The sequence below is a fragment of the Hypomesus transpacificus genome, chromosome 9 (assembly GCF_021917145.1).
Source record: "Hypomesus transpacificus isolate Combined female chromosome 9, fHypTra1, whole genome shotgun sequence".
Classification (NCBI taxonomy): Eukaryota; Metazoa; Chordata; class Actinopteri; order Osmeriformes; family Osmeridae; genus Hypomesus; species Hypomesus transpacificus.
This window is the reverse complement of record NC_061068.1, coordinates 10,393,898-10,412,139: the sequence shown is the minus strand read 5'-3', so window position 1 is coordinate 10,412,139 and position 18,242 is coordinate 10,393,898. Positions and strand designations below refer to the sequence as shown.

At 41.9% G+C, this 18,242-nt stretch overlaps 1 protein-coding gene across 5 annotated transcripts; it reads right to left on the bottom strand.

Moving 5' to 3' along the window:
* Window positions 1–123: 123 nt before the first annotated feature.
* Window positions 124–15,672, bottom strand: LOC124470674 (LIM domain and actin-binding protein 1-like). Of its 5 annotated transcripts, none has more exons than XM_047024643.1 (11): window positions 15,587–15,672; window positions 10,398–10,528; window positions 9,505–9,550; window positions 6,521–6,994; window positions 3,692–3,746; window positions 3,459–3,574; window positions 3,195–3,266; window positions 2,879–2,930; window positions 2,508–2,587; window positions 2,261–2,394; window positions 124–2,109 (listed from the first exon to the last, which is right to left on the bottom strand). In XM_047024643.1, exons 2-11 carry the CDS (start codon window positions 10,517–10,519, stop codon window positions 984–986), a joined length of 2,277 nt encoding a protein of 758 aa, XP_046880599.1. In that variant the 5' UTR covers window positions 10,520–10,528; window positions 15,587–15,672; the 3' UTR covers window positions 124–983. The 5 variants fall into 5 exon arrangements, with proteins under 5 accessions (XP_046880599.1, XP_046880598.1, XP_046880597.1 ...); XM_047024642.1 differs by lacking the exon at window positions 15,587–15,672 and adding an exon at window positions 14,735–15,008; XM_047024641.1 differs by lacking the exon at window positions 15,587–15,672 and adding an exon at window positions 13,130–13,300.
* Window positions 15,673–18,242: the final 2,570 nt, after the last annotated feature.

The following is an 18,242-nucleotide window of genomic DNA, read 5'->3' as shown; positions in this document are numbered from 1 at the left end:
TTTGACTTCACAAATATGAAAGACTTGTGGTTGGCCAGCAGAGGGAATCACCACCTAAGATCATACTTTAAATCAGTTACAAAACTATCAACTTGAGTTCATGTTTAAATAAGAAGAGTCATATCCATAATAAACCATTTTATTCATTGAAAATAATGGCATTATGGTAATTTAATGACTTAATGTCCATAAAGATATAAAAAACATTGGTCCTCAGTAAAGTACAGTATACGTAATCAGGGTAAATCTGACAATGTGCATATATCCAGTTCTTAACTCAATTACAAAATATGATTTTTATACAGTTTAAACCAGGTACCTTTTAATTGGAAATTAGCAAATGCAGGAAGCATAACCATTCAGAAACACTGAACTCAGACAACTCATTTGGACCATAGAAGCAAACAAAACTTGTCATTCTCAAATCAAAGCAATCCAAGTGTTTAACACTTAACAAGCATTTAGAAATACTTTTCCCATTATCCATGTGGCAGTGATTTGGACTGGCTAATATTATCGATATTTAATCCATCATTCACCACCATCTTTCAAAGCAAGACAATATTTAAGTGAAAGATGCAGAGGTTCCAGCATAGGATGTATATTTTATTACCCCACAATTTTATAATTCCCATATAATAAGAAGGCATTGTCATTGAGATGGTCGTTTAGTTAAGAGTTTAAAAACAGACTTACCAGCCTTTGCTGCATAAAGAAAAATAACTACCAAAAGTACCAAAAAGATCAAAACATTTCAATACACCAGTCAGGATCCATTGCCTACCTTTGAATTAATTCAAGGAATCCATGAGGCCAGGAGTTGTTTAATACAGAATGAACACTAAACCTAATATAAAATCACAAATTGCACCAACACAGTTAGAAAAAATGTGTGCCCTCCCCCCCCCATTGCATCATCCTCACCCTTTCATACATGTTAAGCTAATTCTGCTGTCTGAAAGGGGGACATAGACAAATCCTTTTCAGACATCATCTTCCTCATCATCTTCTTCATAGTAGCGATTCCTCTTGATCATCTGCTCCACTGTGAGCTCCTCCTCCCCTTCTCCTCCCTCTTCTTCCCCATCCCAGAATCCCACATCCTGGGAGGTGCGGTTGTGTTTGACATGCAGAGGTGAAGAGGGGGATGCTGGGATTTCTGGTGAGGCACTTTGGCATTTCAGAGGCACTTCTTCCACTGCTGCTGCTGCTGCTTTCTCTCTTGACATGTGTTCCTTTCTATTCTCCGTCTGCTTTGGAAGACTTTCAGCTTCCTCCTCTGAGCTGCTCTCTCCTCCAATCGCACCATCACTTTGTAGAACAGGCTTCTCTTCCCTCTTATCTCTCCCTCTCTCATCCCTCCCTGTCTCTGCCTGGCTCTGGGCCTGCTGGGCAGGGTCCTGAGGCCAGGAGCGGGTTTCCTCCAGAGAGCCCCTTCTCTCCAGCAGGGGCCTGATGGGTCGGCGGGGCTCCCGGGGGCCCAGGGACAGAGGGGAACTAGCGGTGACAGCCACAGAAAAGGGACGACTGCGCTCCTTCAGAGAGGAGCTTCTCCTCAGGCTTTTCAGCTCTGCCTGCTCTGGGCTCTGATTGGACATCAGCAGCTCTCCCTCTGGGGGCCACTTGGCCCTCCATGGCCGACCCCCAGCAGCTCCCTCCAAGGAGGGGCTTCCTCCTCGAGCACCTATACCCGTCCCAGCCCCTAAATCTCCCTCTGAAGAAGGGGGCCAGGCAATCCTCAGCCTGCGAGTCTCTGTTGGTCTCTCCACAGAGCTGTGCTTCTCATTTGAACTTGTGTTGGTGTGGGCCAGTGTCTCCAGAGAGGCAGCCAGGTCTGTTACCTTGGCTATGGGAGACTCCTCCACAGTGGGGCTCGGTTGTTTGGCTGGGTTGTTCTCAGCTGGATGAGAAACTACTGCTGGTTCCTTAAATTCCTTTGGCCTAGCTCTCTCCCCATCCGAGTCCTCCTCTTCGTCAGTCCGGGTGGTCCACAGCTCTTTGTGGGGCCGGTGTCCAAAGCCCTCATCATAGTTTCCTTTGGCCTTGAACAGCTGGCTAAAGTGGGGCTTGCAGTAGACATTGCCATGCAAAGAGGCATAGTTCCCCAAGCTAAACCGAAGGCAGTAAAAGGTTAGAAAAAAAGACAACTAAAATCTTAGCTAATATAGCAAGAGGCTTCCTGAGAAATGAGCGTTCAAGAGTAACACATCTCTATGTCAAGTATCAACAAAGAGCCCTGTATGTGCAGGTAAAGTCAGACCTGAGCTTGGTGTTGCAGTGGACACAACGGAAGCAGGTGTTGTGGTAAATGTGCTGATCTGCCACCAGTCTCTCCAGAGGGTACACAGTCTTTAGGCAAGCAATGCAAGTTTCCCTCACAGGCAAGCAGAACTTCTACATTTAGTAATACAAAATATATGTAAGAGGACTGGGGTTGCCAGGCATATACTGTAAATATCAGGTTTTAGTTTTTAAAATGATGGGTCATGATAAGGGAAATAACTTACTCTAGTTGCCTTGGGTGGATCACTATGGGCAGATGACAGAGGGCTACTGTTAGAGCTAGGATGTGAATTCATATCAGTGCCTAAAGAAAAAGCAAGCACAATGCAATTGCAGGCTTTAGACTCCAGTTTGGCTCATATAAGAGGTAGAACAGTGGACACCAGGAAATAACAGTAATTCGAGTAAACAACAGTCAGAGCTGCCCTTTTACCCATATTTATGGGGCCCAATTAGAGAAAAGAACAGCTCAGAATCCTGCTGGGACTGGCTCTGTCCCCTGAACCCCACACCAGAAGCTACTTCATCACAGGACGGGTGCACAGAATACTGGTGTGTGTGTGTACACATGTATGACTGGGTCTCCCAGACTCACCATTAGTCTCATGAACTGGCAGTTTTTTTATTTTAGACTGTAAAGGTGATACCTGATTGAGAAGGGGATAGAGAGTGTGCAAAAGGGAAAAAGACAGAGAAAAACTGTCAAACTTAGCAAGGTCACAGTTAACTGCCCCGTGTCACAGAGTTGATTTACTATCAGGACATTACTACTCTGTTTATCAGCCTGAACTCTGATAAATAAATGTTTGCATATACAAACACAGACATTACAAGAGACAGCTGCATTAAAAACTCAAAAACATTGTCTCTAACACACCATCTCTCTCCTTCTCACATCTATTAGTACTGACCAAAGCTACACCACCAGGGGGCACAATCTCCTTGCCACTGAGGTGACTTTCATCCATTTCTGAGACACTGGCCTGAAAAACAACAGGGTTGATTGAAACAACTCACGTCAATACAGAACAGTGTGACCATCTAAATGGTTGAAATGGTAAATCGGACACAAATAATACCCTGCAGAAACGTTGTTATATTCTTCAGTTACTGGATAAGGTTTCAAGGTTCATATAAGAATTGAGCAGTAAAATAGTAGGATGACATGTACATACACACATGGATGAACTTCCAATGCTTGCAGCATCCTTTTTGGACACAGCAGCTTGGTATTTTGCCATCCTGTCCCTTAGTGATGTGGACTCGAACACTCTTTCAGATAAGGAAAGGCCTAGATCACAGACACAAAGGTTTACAGTCATCAGAGCCATTTTCACTCAAATGTCCTTAAGTTACAACAGTGATCTTCAATTCAAAAACAGTTTGTATGTGTGTTCACTTCTGTTACCCCCAAGTCTGTCCATGTCCTCTGAAGGGGTCCGGCGGAGTCCCGTCCTTGTCTCCTAAATGAGAACACTCAGGTCAGGTCAAACACACAATCAGTCATAGACCCATAAACTTTATATATTTGTGGCAGAATGATTCAGGACTTCTTGTCTGTACCCAAGTCAATTCCTTATTGGTCCCAGAAGACCAACCCCACAACCCCCCTCTAGGATCACCCCTCCCCCACACTAGCTGTATCCTAATTAGTCACTTTCTGGATTCATTTTAAATTACAATAGGACACTGATGACCACTTACAGAAATCTCTTTTTTTACTCACTGATATATAATCTCTCATACCCATTTGATGCATGTTTCATTTCCCTGTTCTAATCAAATGAGAAATTACATCACTGATTTAATTTCACTAAAGGACCAATCAGAAAAGAAAGAAAAGTGTATATATATATATATATATATATATATATATGGGGTGTGCCAAGCCGCAATTGTGTTGGGAATTGTTTGTGTGTATTTCCCTTTTGCCCATGTGTCCACACACTGATGAGTAAACCAGACAGAGACTTAGGAGTAATCCTCAACACAGAGGAGTGAAGGACAGATTTAGTCAATTAAAACAATCCGTTTCTCCTGGCCCTCCCATTTAAATCACCATGGAGCTCTAGCTGCCCCCTCCCCTCCTCACAGGCTTACATGAAGGACTGTACAATAGGACTGTTTAGGTGGCGTGGGATGGGATTGTTTCACCATTTTCATGGTGTTCGGTTTCGAAGAAGGCAGCTCTTTTTAGCCCAGTATTGTGAAAGCTGTGCAATGTGACTAGAAGAACGTGTACAGACAGGAACACTTAGCTCCAAAACCACTTTAACTGATTCCAGATTAGACAGAGCTGGGGTCAAAAGGAACATTATGCCCAATTAATAGGGCCAACCAGAGACGTAACCTTTCTTTGTTTTTTTTTTAAGTATTCTTTATATTGTCTTGGACTCTCACCATGATGCATCATGCTTCTGAAACCTTACTCAGAGCTAGCACTGAACAGTACTGAGAGAAAGAGAGAGGTGGACTACAACTACAGAAAAGGGGGTGAAAAAAGAGAAACACATGGGAAGAGCAGGTCCATCAGACAGTTAGGAGGTGATAAAAGAAAGAGACACAGAGAGAAACAAAGAAAATGTGTGTGTTTGCGAGAGACAGAGAGTGTCTACTGTCAGGATGTTATGCGGGTGGGAGAAAGGAGCAGTGTTTTCTGTAGGAGTCAGGGTTTGTAGGCCTCCAGTGATCTGGGGGTAAGGAGCATGTGCATACCACTGCCATGACATCAGCACTGCTGTAAGACGGCATCAACGCTGAGCAGGCACAGAGATACAGCTGGAATAGGATGAGCTCTGTATGTCTGTGTGTGTGCTGAAGGAAAGGCAAGTGTGACCAATGATCAGCCGACCTTCACCGATGTTATAAATTATTCTTAATCCGTAGTAAATTGGATGTACATAACTATACACACACACGTAACAATTTGTGAAAATAGGGGCTTAAAAAAAATTGTGTGTATTAAACGGACACTCAGCAGTGAGCACAGGTCTCAGACCAAAACAAATTGAAGTTGACCCCTTAATAGAGTCCCCTCTATACAATCCAAGCAGTATATTCAGCAGCAGCCCAGGACCTTAGGAACATGGTCAGCATGACACAGGCTTGCCTTCACGAGTCCTGGACCACTACAACACCACCACTGTTCTCTACCCAGCCTCTTCAGAGACACAGGGGAGACTTTCTGCGGTGAATGCTCATGAACAGCTAACAAAAGTGGTAAACACAAAAGGCATGGCACATCCACACAATTCCTCCTCCACCTCTGCCTGTCAGAGCTGAAAAGCAAAAAAGGACAGTTCTACAGCAGTCCAGAAGGATAACATGTTAAATTGTCACCCCAAATACTGAATTAAATTTTGATGAATCAGAAAACCAAAAGTAGAACATACAAAAAGTTAATAGAAATGTATTGGGCTAGATGGTGTAGGTGTGGTGGGTTCTGATAGAAAGAATACTTCACTAAGGAAGAGTCACACAGCAAGGAGGGAGGGCAGGAAAAGAGAGGTAGAATTCCAGAGGTGGGTCTTTGAAGAAAGCGACAAAGAGGAATGCAAGAACATTCCAGACCCTCGGCTACAATACAGGGTGGAGGTAGGGGTCCGGGAAGGGGCAGAAAAGAAGGCTGGTGAGGATTACTAAACTCGGTCAGGGTAGACTAGATCTGAGAGCATAGGGCTGGGAGTAAAGGGGTGAGAGAAAGTGAGAGGAGGTGACTTTAGTAACATTTTTGGAAGGGCATAGAGTTGTGAGGAGCAGGAAGACAGGGTTTTTTTCAGGGATATTTGCTAAACAAAAAAAAACTGGACAGCTTGTTATTACGCAATTTAATTTGACTTGGTTTTGATGAGAGTTAGGGCAACCTTCTGTATTTTAAGTTTTAACATTATTCGATAATCTGACTTCTGGTGTAAGTCCTTGTCTCTCTCTGTATGTGTATATTTGCAAGGTGTATAAGTGGGCAAGGTTGTTTGTGTGTAGTTTTGGTAAAGATGTGTTCAGTCTGTACTTACTGATGTGCACTGAGACAGACAGCGCTCCAAGGGGAGCCATGTGAGAAGCAGACAGGGCTTTTAAGCGCATGAATTAATCAGGTATAATAGCATGTGACTGACTTGACTAAAATCCAAAGAAAGATTGTAACTAGTACAGTCTTAAAACTCAAAAACAGAATAACAGGTCAGCTACATAACTGCTGTCTGTCTGTGTGTGTGTGTGTGTGTGTGTGTGTGTTTACCTTGCCAATTGAGCCTCCCTCTCCCTTCTCAAACATCATCTTCAGACTGTTGAGAGGCATACTGGGTTTCTCCAAGGGGCTGCAGGGGCTGCAGGGGCTGGACACCACTTTTTCCTCCACCTGCATCAACCCTTCCTCCTCTTCTACCTCATTTGTTCTCATCTCTTTCTTCTCCATTGCTCTCTGGTTCTCTCCTCCCTCTGCTGGCTTTATTGCTGCTGGGAGGTACGGGTGGTGGCTGGCTATACTTTGACCTTCTTGAGTGTTCAAGGGTCCAGGGGGCTTCTCGGTTGGAGAATGGTTTTTGGTGGCGGGGGGAGGTCTGGGCACAGCTGGAGGGGTAATGCGAGCACGTGGTTTGCTTGTGGGCAGAGGGACAGTTTTATCCTGTTGAGGGGGTCCTGTATGTTCCCAACGTTTCTTTAAAACACTCAGGTTCCCTGAGCGCAGGGTGGATGGCAGACTCTCAAATGACTGGGAGGACAAGAAAAGGAGAGATGGGATGAGAACACCACTTCATTCTCAACTTCTGACCTCCTGTAAAACTGACACAAATGTGATGAGACTACACAACCAACACATCAGTCATTGCCAAGTATGGATCACAAGTTCCACACTGTACCAAAAGTTCACTTTATTTTCTTTATAATTTTTTTAGTAGGCAATACAACCTAAAGTTGCAGAAAAAACAAGCACATAATGTCATCACCAAAAAATATTTCTTCCTACAGCAGCCATGCTGTAAAGAGTGAGCTTGTTACTGACTTGGACAAATGACAGCAAATTCAATGACCAGCTGTTCCTAAAGCTGATCCAGGAGAGGAAAGCTGTCCAGGGGTTGCTGTCAGCTGCAGACTTAGTGCCACAGCAGCAAAAAAAGACTTGGCTTCAGACAGAGGGAGCAGGACTGAACATGGACAACTCTTTCTCAACTGCATTCCATTCTGTGGCAACCTTACCTTTTCCCACAAACAACGGGGAAGGTCCTCTCCACTAACCAACTATCCATAATCTCGACAAGCTACTATCAAAATAGATGAAGGGAGAGCTCTGCTCTAATGTGTAATGTATTCCCATTTGTTTTGTTTTCCATTTTCTCTATGGAAATAACAGCCTGCTCATAACTGACTATAAACAGCTGGAAAGTACAGAAAGGGGCGTGGAACACCCTTTGACTGGAAGACTGAGCTAACTAATAAATTAGTCAACCCATTTGGTGAATCAAGCATACCTTTCCTTAGACCCAACCAGACTGCAGCATGTCTGAGCATACAAAAAACCAGGTCATTTGACTATTCAAAAGTAAAGTAAATAAATTATGTGCATTGTTCATTAATTTCCAAGATCAAAAACTCTTGAATGAAGAACCAACATTACCTCTCCATTTAACAAGAAGAGGTGGTCAACGAGCGAGTGGATGTAGTCCATACAAACACCTCCAAACCCTAACTCTACTTGAGACATCTCTTTATGAACACAGTCCATAATCTAGCTACTCCAGAGGAATCCATTCTGCAAGTCACAACAAAGGATTTGACAGAGACGAGCACACACATGGTAAAGGAAGAAGGAGAAAGGGAGGACTGAACAGGACAGTAAGAGAGAAACCCGAAGCTAACAGAAAACAGACACACAATCCCTTTCTTTGTCAGACCAGCTGAACTACAGCAAATGGACAAAACAATGAAAAGTTTGTTCTCTGTTTTTTTGAAAAGAGAAGTGGAGAAACCTGTGTGAGTGAGGAGAGACGAGGCGAAGTCAAGCAGACCTAGGCAGCAGTGTTGGATGAAGTCCTTCTCTGGGTCTGTGAGCTGAGAGAGAATGATTGAGTTCTCCCAGATGTTAGCAGTAAGAAAAAAACTCTGCTTGTAGGAGCTAGCCCACCCCCCATCAAGACCAGGAGAGAGAAGAAAAAAAATACCCAGGAAACCAGAAAGCAGGAAATGATACATTTAGGAAAAGTTTAACTCTTCAACGGCTGGGTCTCGTGTTTCATTTTAGTTTTATTCCAATAGAGGAAGTTAATGTTAGACATTATGATTTTGTCTATAAATCCTGTAATGTATAATTTAATTACAGCCTAATGGCCTCTGCCTCACTAAGATCAAGTTCTCAATTAAAACTGTATGCTCTACAACTGTTGAGGAATGTGGCGGAAAATCACAATATTACATTGTTTAAGTGCTTCTTAAGTAGTCAGTTATTCCAGTTATCAGTGACATTATCTTTTCAGTTGATCTTCACCTTTACCTGACCCTTTCTCTTCTCAAAGGCCTTATGAAATGTGCTACGTCCTGATTCTGATACATCCTGTCCATTGGGTCCATGACTCAGAGTCAGCTTCCGGCTCACTTTATGCACACTCACACAACTGGGGAGACACACTTCCGCAAAACCTAATTCTAACATTACAGATCTGGCTCAGTAGAAAAGCCAAGCACAAGGGACAATCAAGAGTAGACTACTACAAGCTAATATAATAACATTAGTGCTGACCTTGGTGAATACTAATTTGGAAGGTTCACATCATTGTGGACATTCTTGTGGTTAAATCTTAGTCATATGGCAGGAAATTGTAGTTATACTAACAAAGGATCAGATGGTCACAAAGTCTTAAAGATTTGATAAGTGACTGAACAGTAAATATTTTAGCTCTGTCAGAAGGAAGAAAATATTATTTGAGAGAACACAAAACCTGATTTTACCCCAAACTACATAATGTATGCAAAAACAAGGATGACACTCAATATGGTTGAATTACCTTATAATCCTGCCTGTTACTGGGTGATTTCTTATGCCCTTCACTAGTCCAATCAAGCACAGCCCAACTGACAAAGGCAACTAACTATGGCAGTAGCAGATGGTATTAAAGGGGATTAGGCATTTGAAGTGGGATTATGGGCATGACTATGGGTTGATCAAAAGTAATCAACAAAGGGGAGCTAGTAACGGGCAGTTTGTTTGGGGAATAGGTAGATACTTACTGCTTTCTTCTTTTCTGCATTGGACTCCTCAGCCGCTCGTTGGTACCTGTGGGAGGGGAAGAGGGCGAGATGACCAACACTGACCTCTGCTGAAGCAATATAGTTCTGCATAAAGCTGACATTTTTTGTCCAATTCACTGTGGCCATTTCAACAGTACTAACATAATGATGACATCTATTTGATAATACACAATATAGCCATTCAGAATTAATTTAAATCGGACATTTGATGGCCATTAAAACAAAAGAGCATCTTGCTTTTAATCAGGTCATTCTGATCCAAACACGCCCCATTAAACACTATCACCACAACTGAGAGTATCAGTCTAGTTGTTTTCCATATCACCATCTACTGGACAGATAGTTGTATTAAATTACTGCTGAAATAAATGCATAAAGCTAGAAATAGTGCCTTCATAACATCTTTTTTTTCAGTCTCAAGCTATCAAATCTATCAATAGCCTAGCTACCTTTGTGTTTTTTATTTTGGGATTTCACTTTTCATGTTCATTTCATTTAGATTACATGATCCTCTTAACAACATTTCTAACTGAATTGAATCTTCAAAATTCTTGATTAACTGATCTTGAACAGATTACGTTTGAAATATAGCTACCAGTCTATATATATATATTAAGGATTCTCCTAACCACAATTTGAACCACAGAAACTATCATCGCAATTTCTAAACTGTACAGTAATTACGTAACCTATCAAAGTATTTTAACAATTGCATGGAATGTTAGGACTGCAGATGAGGAGCTGTATGGCAGGCCTACAACAAAAATGGATCCACATGTGATTTTTTCACACACGCATGACAAAGATAGACTATAGCCTACGTAAAGTGTTAGTACGGTAGACAAAACTACTGTTTGGTATATTTTACTCACTTCGAGAAGCGCTCCGCGATAGCATTGGTCTTCCCCCGGCCGCTGATCAATGACAGCTCTTTGGCGGTGACACGTAAAGACTGTGAGGCCCATGATCTCCTGTTGAATGATCCACTCTCCATGTTGCCCTTCTAAAAAATTTAAATTGTAATTGTTAAATATTTTTGTGGGGAATACAAAAAACACTTTTCACATCAGGTTCACAATATGCCTCAAAGAGACAACACTGTTGGATGAAAGACCCAGTCACAGAATAATAAAACACAATTAAAATCACCAACACTTATCAAACTGAAGAACTGACAGTACACTGCACTTTTGACTACTTTCTCAACAATAAGCTAAAGTGGTCCTTGACGATAATTAGAGGCAGAGCTATATATTCAATGAGAGTACTGTCTGTTTACAAAGAGATACTGTCAGAAACTGCCTTTTCAACCCCCCAATGAGGTCACTGACCTGTACCAATCACCAGCAATGTTTGCAAGCTTGTTTGTCCATTTATACAGTATAATGACAGTTACTCACCGCAAACGTTTTAACGCATACGCTTGCACGTATTCACAAACACAATTACTGGAGTGAGCTTTGAAACCCTCTGCCCCAAATAGCAAAAATGCAAGTTCTGATCTGCCTGTGCTGCCTGACAGCAAAAGAAGTAAGCATTACATGAGCAGTAATGCTGTCATTGTGTGAATCAGAGCATATCATCATCTGACTGCAGACTGGGGCCTTCTGTGAGCACGTAAGTGGTAGTGGAAGCATTTTATACATACTTGTTTTTCTTAAGTAACAATTAAAGGCAGCTTGATTATACAGAATAAAGGCAGACATACTTTGACGTACAAACATAAAAAGATATGGTTGCTATGCTGGCCAACACATACACAGGTAAATAAGCATTCTCAGACAGCCGATAAGACTTTAAAACTGTTATTTGTCTGGAAGGGAGGGCCATCTTGAAAATAGACACATTGATATCAGCTAGAAGTCATCGAGACCCTCCTTGAATACACATTATAATTCACCACAGGAATTCAGCCATGTCCTATACCGGTCAGCTGACTTTGTAGTTGTAGTTGCACCTTGCTTTTTACATCACTAGGCAACAATGAATGGACTTTGAAATTAACAGAGCAGCAGGTTATGTGTTGACACAAAGAGAGACAGGGAGGGTGTGTTTGTGGGTGCATGAGCGGGTAGGAAAATAAGAGAGGCAGGCACTTTACAGATAAATGTAATGACAAGATAATGTGGAAATATTTGTCCATTAAGCAAAAGATTTAAAAAAATTAAAAGGTTGATATATTTGCAGTGAGACATCCTATTTACTTCTCATAAGCACAGTATTTATAATACCCAGTCATTTTTAGACATGGTCTCAGTTTTCATATTTCACGAAGACAGCAGGCCAACAATTAAACCTGGGCTTATGGGGAGTATATTGGTTGAAAGCCTGTGCAGCTTAAGTATGCATTCAGGGGGAAAGGAATACAAAGTGAGTGTGGGTGTGTGAACACATACAGGAAATGCATCCTATTCATGTATACTGATATGGTGGGATAGCTTGGCAAGCCAAAGACAGAAAGGGGCATTCTACCATTTTCACAGACGATATTATCTGCTATAACTGTCTCTCCAAGCAAAAAGACACAGAACATCACCAAAATATAGCTTGATTACTTAATATTAGACATAACCAAACATCTAGGTCTACTGCCTTTAGGCTTACTCGTAATGCAGTTTCACACAAGGACAATACACCTTAAGTGTGAAGCCTATATATCGAAGATGACCGATTCTGGGTTCAAACTTTTCCTGAGGCAATTCTTATCTGGTTTAGAAACACTGGACCTACGCATGTTAACTTCAATAAAGCACAAAACCAAATGACCTTTAAACTTCCACTTTCTTCTGAGTTCTCCCTGGCAACACAGTATCCAAAACAAACCTTGAAATGTTACCAAACTGAACCAAAATGGCTCTGGCATCGTGCAATAGACATTACCTAAATCTGGATGAGACAATTGTACATGTGTGGTGCACCTAGGGGAGGTTGGGGGCAACCTGCCCTGGAGGTGATGCTTGAGCTTTAATGGAACACTAATACAGCAAAAAGATCCCAGTGATGCAATTCAAAAGATTCAAATGTGAAAATTGCATCTTGCTATCCTAGTGGGATTAGTCAGTTGCAAATCTAGAATCTTTGGAAGTCAGTCCTGTAATGACACAAGTAAAACAAAAGAATGTGGCACAATACTGTGTCCCTCAAGCACAAATTACAAGTCAGTTTACAAGGATATAGGCACAAGTCTATACAGTTTATATTATATATAAAAAAGACCTTAACTAAAATACTACTTAAATGTAAGCCTTTATGGTCATTTTTAGTCAATGACAAGTGCTGGTGGTGAATGGGGAAACTACCCCTGAATGTCATTTATGGAAAGCTGGTTCAGTCAGAAACTGAAACACAGGCCTCCCCTTCATGGCTGATTCAGCACTTCATTGGAGACAGTTGATCAGGTGTCACAAAGCCACCCAACTTATTTTAACCCTGTAGTTTTGAGCAGTAAACAGCCTTTTTGAAAAGAATTGAACAATTCACCTTAACAATCGCTATCACTACATCAGTGACTATACAGATTGTGAAAGTTATGAAATTGATAGATTAAAAACACAAAGATCCGAAGTCAAGTAGTTACTACAAAAGCAAAGATCAAATAACTCACCTTTTAGTTTGTCTATTGTCAGCGGGGTCTTAAGAAAAGATTACATATGTTTTTTTTATTTCATTTTAGCTTCGGTCCTTCCTTAACGTTTTACACTTCCGATGAGTCACTTCTCTGGCATACCTTGAAATACCTGATACTGTGTGTGTTTGTGTGCGAGTGTGTCTGTGTGGTGTAAGAGGCGGAGTAAGGAGAAAGGTGTCATAGGACTCTAGGGGGATGGTCATGTGATTCTCTGCACCAATTACCTTAGGTATTGCATTTCTACGTATCAAGTACATTGTGTGTGTAGTGCGCATGTCAGCTAAATCCTTGCAAATGTTGAACATTTGCTTTGCACTACTACATCAATATTATATCATATATGTTGAACTTGAATACGGACAAATATAACCTGTGTACAAGGTACAATTGCATCTCTCCATAAGGGTGGTGTGTGAGTGTATTGACAAAGACAGCTGGAGGAGAGGTGTAGAGAAAGGAGGTGGGATAAGAGAAACAGGGAGAAAGAACAGGAAGCTCAAGTTTCTCTGTGTAGTTGAAAGAGGACCGGGAGGTACATGAGTGTCATGCGAGCCCTGCCAGGTACTGCTGCAGTGCCAGAATCATGCTGGCTTTGTCACAACACATGTCTGAACACTTCAGACATTCCTTCTTTTAGTGGTTAGCCTAACCAACAACTTTTCTCTTACATGTATGAATACACAGTTCATATAATATCCAGGTTTGTCAGGGATAATTTGGGCCAATTTAAGGCCAGAAGACAGCCCTTTTCACTTGTTTTTACTGAAGAGGTTAATCTTTCTTGATCAATGGTTTGTCTCTTTTGCTGAGTTTTATCCAAATATTTGTACAAATCTCATGGAAAATACCTTTCCCAGCTAATTATTCTTAAACTGTGTGTCTTCTATGTAGTATCCTTTCTTTTAACAGAGAAATAAAACATCACATTCTGACATGATAAACTATGGCCAAGAATGTTAAAAACTGAATATAACTGTGCCTATAAAGGAGCATAAAGACGTATGAAAATGACTTACTAAACTTGGCATGACAGTCAAGATAAAAGAAAAGGACATTCAGCATTGAGTTGACTGACTGCAGGCACTGACAAGAATACCAAACAAATGTCTCTAAAGACAGCCACTGAGAGTCCACCTCCAAAAGGATTACGAATAATGGAGTATCTCGTTGTTGTCAGACCAAGATGGACTGTATTCATTAAACACGTTTAGATATGTAAAACAATGTTAACATCACAACATCAATGTAGCCTACCCTAACTGGTTATGCCAAAAAATAAAACAGCAGTGTTTACAATTTATGATGAAGTCCCAAGATAATGTGTTAACAGGATCCCCTGTTAACAGGATCCCCTACATTGTTCTTAAACAGTAAGCTAGTTTACGCTATGCATGTTTTCCGAAAGTCCGTTTCAGGATGAGGTTCAGATTCTTATGTGTATCGTTGTAAACTCCAATACATTAGGCTATATAGCTATTACCTAGCTACACGATCGAGGAATATTTTGAAAGAAGTAAAATGACCTAGCTGTTATTTTCAACTGTAGATACAAAAAAAATCTATAACCTACAAAATACCCACCTTTGTCTTTTTTTCTTCAATTGTCAAACGGCATTTGGTCTCTGCACATGTTTGAAAACTCAATTGATGAATGTCCCCCGGACGTGCCAGCAAGCAGGTGTAGCAAAAAGTATTTCCAGTTGTATTCAAGCGTGGTGTTTACTGTAGTCAACCGTGTCTAATTTCCAAATTGTTACAATCAAACACGAAAACAACTACAGAGTAAAAAAGTAAAGAAGGCCACTGCTGTCGTGTAGGACTAGCAATCAAACTTTTAGAGCGGGTGTTCGAAAATCTTGTGTCTGCATCGCTCGGGGCGTGACTTGTTAAAGTATCCATATTCTTCTAGGAATTCCCATCTTCAAAACTGATTTCCAGACTTGATTCTCATCTTATAAGACTCCTTTCGAGTTCAGCTCCAAATGTCCCAAACTATTAGAAGTGTGTGTGATTGTATCAAGTTTGCCAATTTAGATTTGCATTAAATTGAGGTAATCGTTTGTCATTGGCCAGGAAGATAAGGTAATAGACCTAATTATTTGTGTGTAACCCAATAACACCACCTAACACTGGCAAAACTTCTCCAAATGAATAGGCCTATCTTACATTTCTTGACCATTAGGCTACTATTGCAGTACCCGAGAGTGATCCATGGGCCATCGCTTAGTCCAGCTAAGGCAAATCGTCAGCTAGTACAATAAATACATTTGGCCTACACTGACTGTCTGGTTGTAAGTTCTCGTTCAGAAGCCACATGTGCGTTCCCCTACACAATCAGCTGAATATAACCTTGTAACTCCTCTAGCTGGTTATACAACCAACTTATGTGGGGGCCTGGGGGTGAATTATTAGCAAAAGTCACTTTAAACTCACTTGCTTTATGGAACCGGCCCGGATAGCTGAAGAAGATTATTGCCCAGTTGTTTCTTGTGACATCCGTTCTGTACGCACTGTAGGTGTGACGGGTCTGTAAGAGCGGTAGCCACGCTTCGTCTGACAAAGTAGTTCACCAATCACGGGATTCGAACGCTCGGCCTCCGACTTCCTAAGCGCGACCACTACCAACTACGTCAAAGAAAAGCTAGCTCTCCGTTGACGCGGGTGACTTCTTGCATGAGGAGTGAGTTTCACCGTCTTCACACCGTTACAAAGGGATGGTACGATTCAACGGTTCGCATAGGTGCACCAGCATACAAGTTCTAAATGCGATTGCCCTATTAAAAAAAAAGTGCACCAATAGCCTAGAATGGCCTTGAGATGCGTTTCTAAAATTTGCGTCGGTTTATTTCTAAGGGGTCATTGACTGATTATATAGGTTATTTCACACAGTTTCTTAAGGTCTCCGAATAGGCTAACATTGGTTGGGCTGAAAATAGCCTGGGTGCTGTTGTATGCGCCCTAATGCAACCCTGGGAAATAGTCCTAGAATGAAGACAGGGCCAATAGTCTAAGTAAAGCTAAGTACATTTCAGATTGGTTTCAAACTTCCAAAATCAGCACCTTGAGGAAACTAACATCGGGTAAAGCAAACCATTTCTAAGTACCGTTGTTCTCCCGGAACAAGTGCGTCTTGTGCCTTTTTTTTGTAGAGAGACAGTCAGTGTCTCTGATGGAGGTGGGGAGTTGATTCCACCACTGGGGGGCCAGACAGGAGAAGAGCTTGTGTTGAGACCCGGCGGTCTTGAGCGGTGGATGTAAATGTTAATGCAATAGAATAAAATCGCCCGGACGAGTCGGGTACCTAATCGGAAATGCAATACCACCAACATCCACCGGAGCCTTTGCCTCAAGTCGGGGAGCGAGGGGTGGGGGCTTGGCTTTACCGAGCAACTGAGCACTTGCCATATTAACTCATGGGACGCCATCTTTAAGAAGGTTAAATGCTTGGTCTTCTTAATAATAGGTCTATGCGACACATGTACTTATTTCTCTCGAATCACTCGTCCAAACAGCTTCACATCTACATGCCCTTAGAATCAGAATCAGAATTTGTTTTAATTGCCATGTAAGTTTACACACACACAGAATTTACTGTGGCAGGAAGGCATACAATAAACATATACAGATCTTAATTTAAAAAAAGTATAATACTAAAGAGCTAAACAATATATAATATAAAATCGATATTAAATAGCAGCATAGTGCAAATTCTGCAAAATGACATGTGCAAATAGGTGGTGGAGGATAATAGATAAAGTGTTATGTCAGGTTTTGGTCCTGATGGACCAAGTGACTAGCTGGAACAAAGAATGTCCAGGGTGGGAGAAGTCGGCCACAATCTTCTTCGCTTGCCTTAGGGTCCTCGAGTTGTGCAAGTCTGAGCGGGGTCATACGGGTTATGTCCATTATTAATACAGCTGCAAAAAGGTATCGGCAAACCGCAACAAGTGAACAAATAACAATGACTAATAGACAAGGGACGTACCAGTACATAAAGACACGGAGAAGGGACTATGAGCGATTCCCGATGAGACAAAAAATAGTGCACTACGCTAAGGACCGAAACGGCCCTGTTGGAAAACCACTAACTAACCTAGTATTTCCAAACCTAACTACGCTGAACTCTAAGTTACAAAAGGTGCAGGTGGAACCGCTCCTACCCAGCTAACACATTTACGTTGCCCTGACGTTGTCGCAACGTCACGCGATGACCAAACATACGTTGCCGCAACGTCTTTGGCGACGTTGCGGGACCGTGCATCTGTGGGGCGCCAGTAGGTTGCCGCAACGTCATCTTGTGACGTTGCCAGTCCGTAACCGCGACGTCGTGGCAACGTTAATTTTCCGACGTTGCCAGTCCGTAACCGCAACGTCGTGGCAACGTTATTTTCCGACGTTGCCAGTCCGTAACCGCAACCTCCTAGCAACGTAATTTTCTGACGTTGCCAGTCCGTAACCGCGACGTCGTGGCAACGTTATTTTCCGACGTTGCCAGTCGGTAACCGCAACCTCCTAGCAACGTTGTTTTGGGACGTTGCCAATCCGTAACCGCGACGTCGTGGCAACGTTATTTTCCGACGTTGCCAGTCGGTAACCGCGACCTCCTAGCAACGTTGTTTTGTGACGTTGCCAGTCCGTAACGGCGACCTCCTAGCAACGTAATTTTGTGACGTTGCTAGTCCGTAACTGCAACGTCAACAATTTACTTAATTATGAAGTAACCTATATTTCATATGCAGACCTCATTTGCCCAGAAGGCTACTTGTTTTGGTATAATAGATAGCCAACGTTAGGAGGAATATGTTTGTGTGATGTGTAGCCTGACTCAAGCTAAATCATAAACGAGGCAGCATTTCAGAATCATAAAGTGTTTTAATCGCCATGAAAGTTTGCACAGACAAGGAATTTACTTTGGCAGGAAGGTATATACATTCACCATATAGGAATCCTAAATATGTGGTCTACCTATACTAAAGGGGAGTCAGATGGCTGATCGGTTGGGAAATCAGGCTATTAAATCAGAAGGTTGCCAAATGATGTGTCCTTGGGCAAGGCACTTCACCTTACTTTCCTCCAGGGAATATCCCTG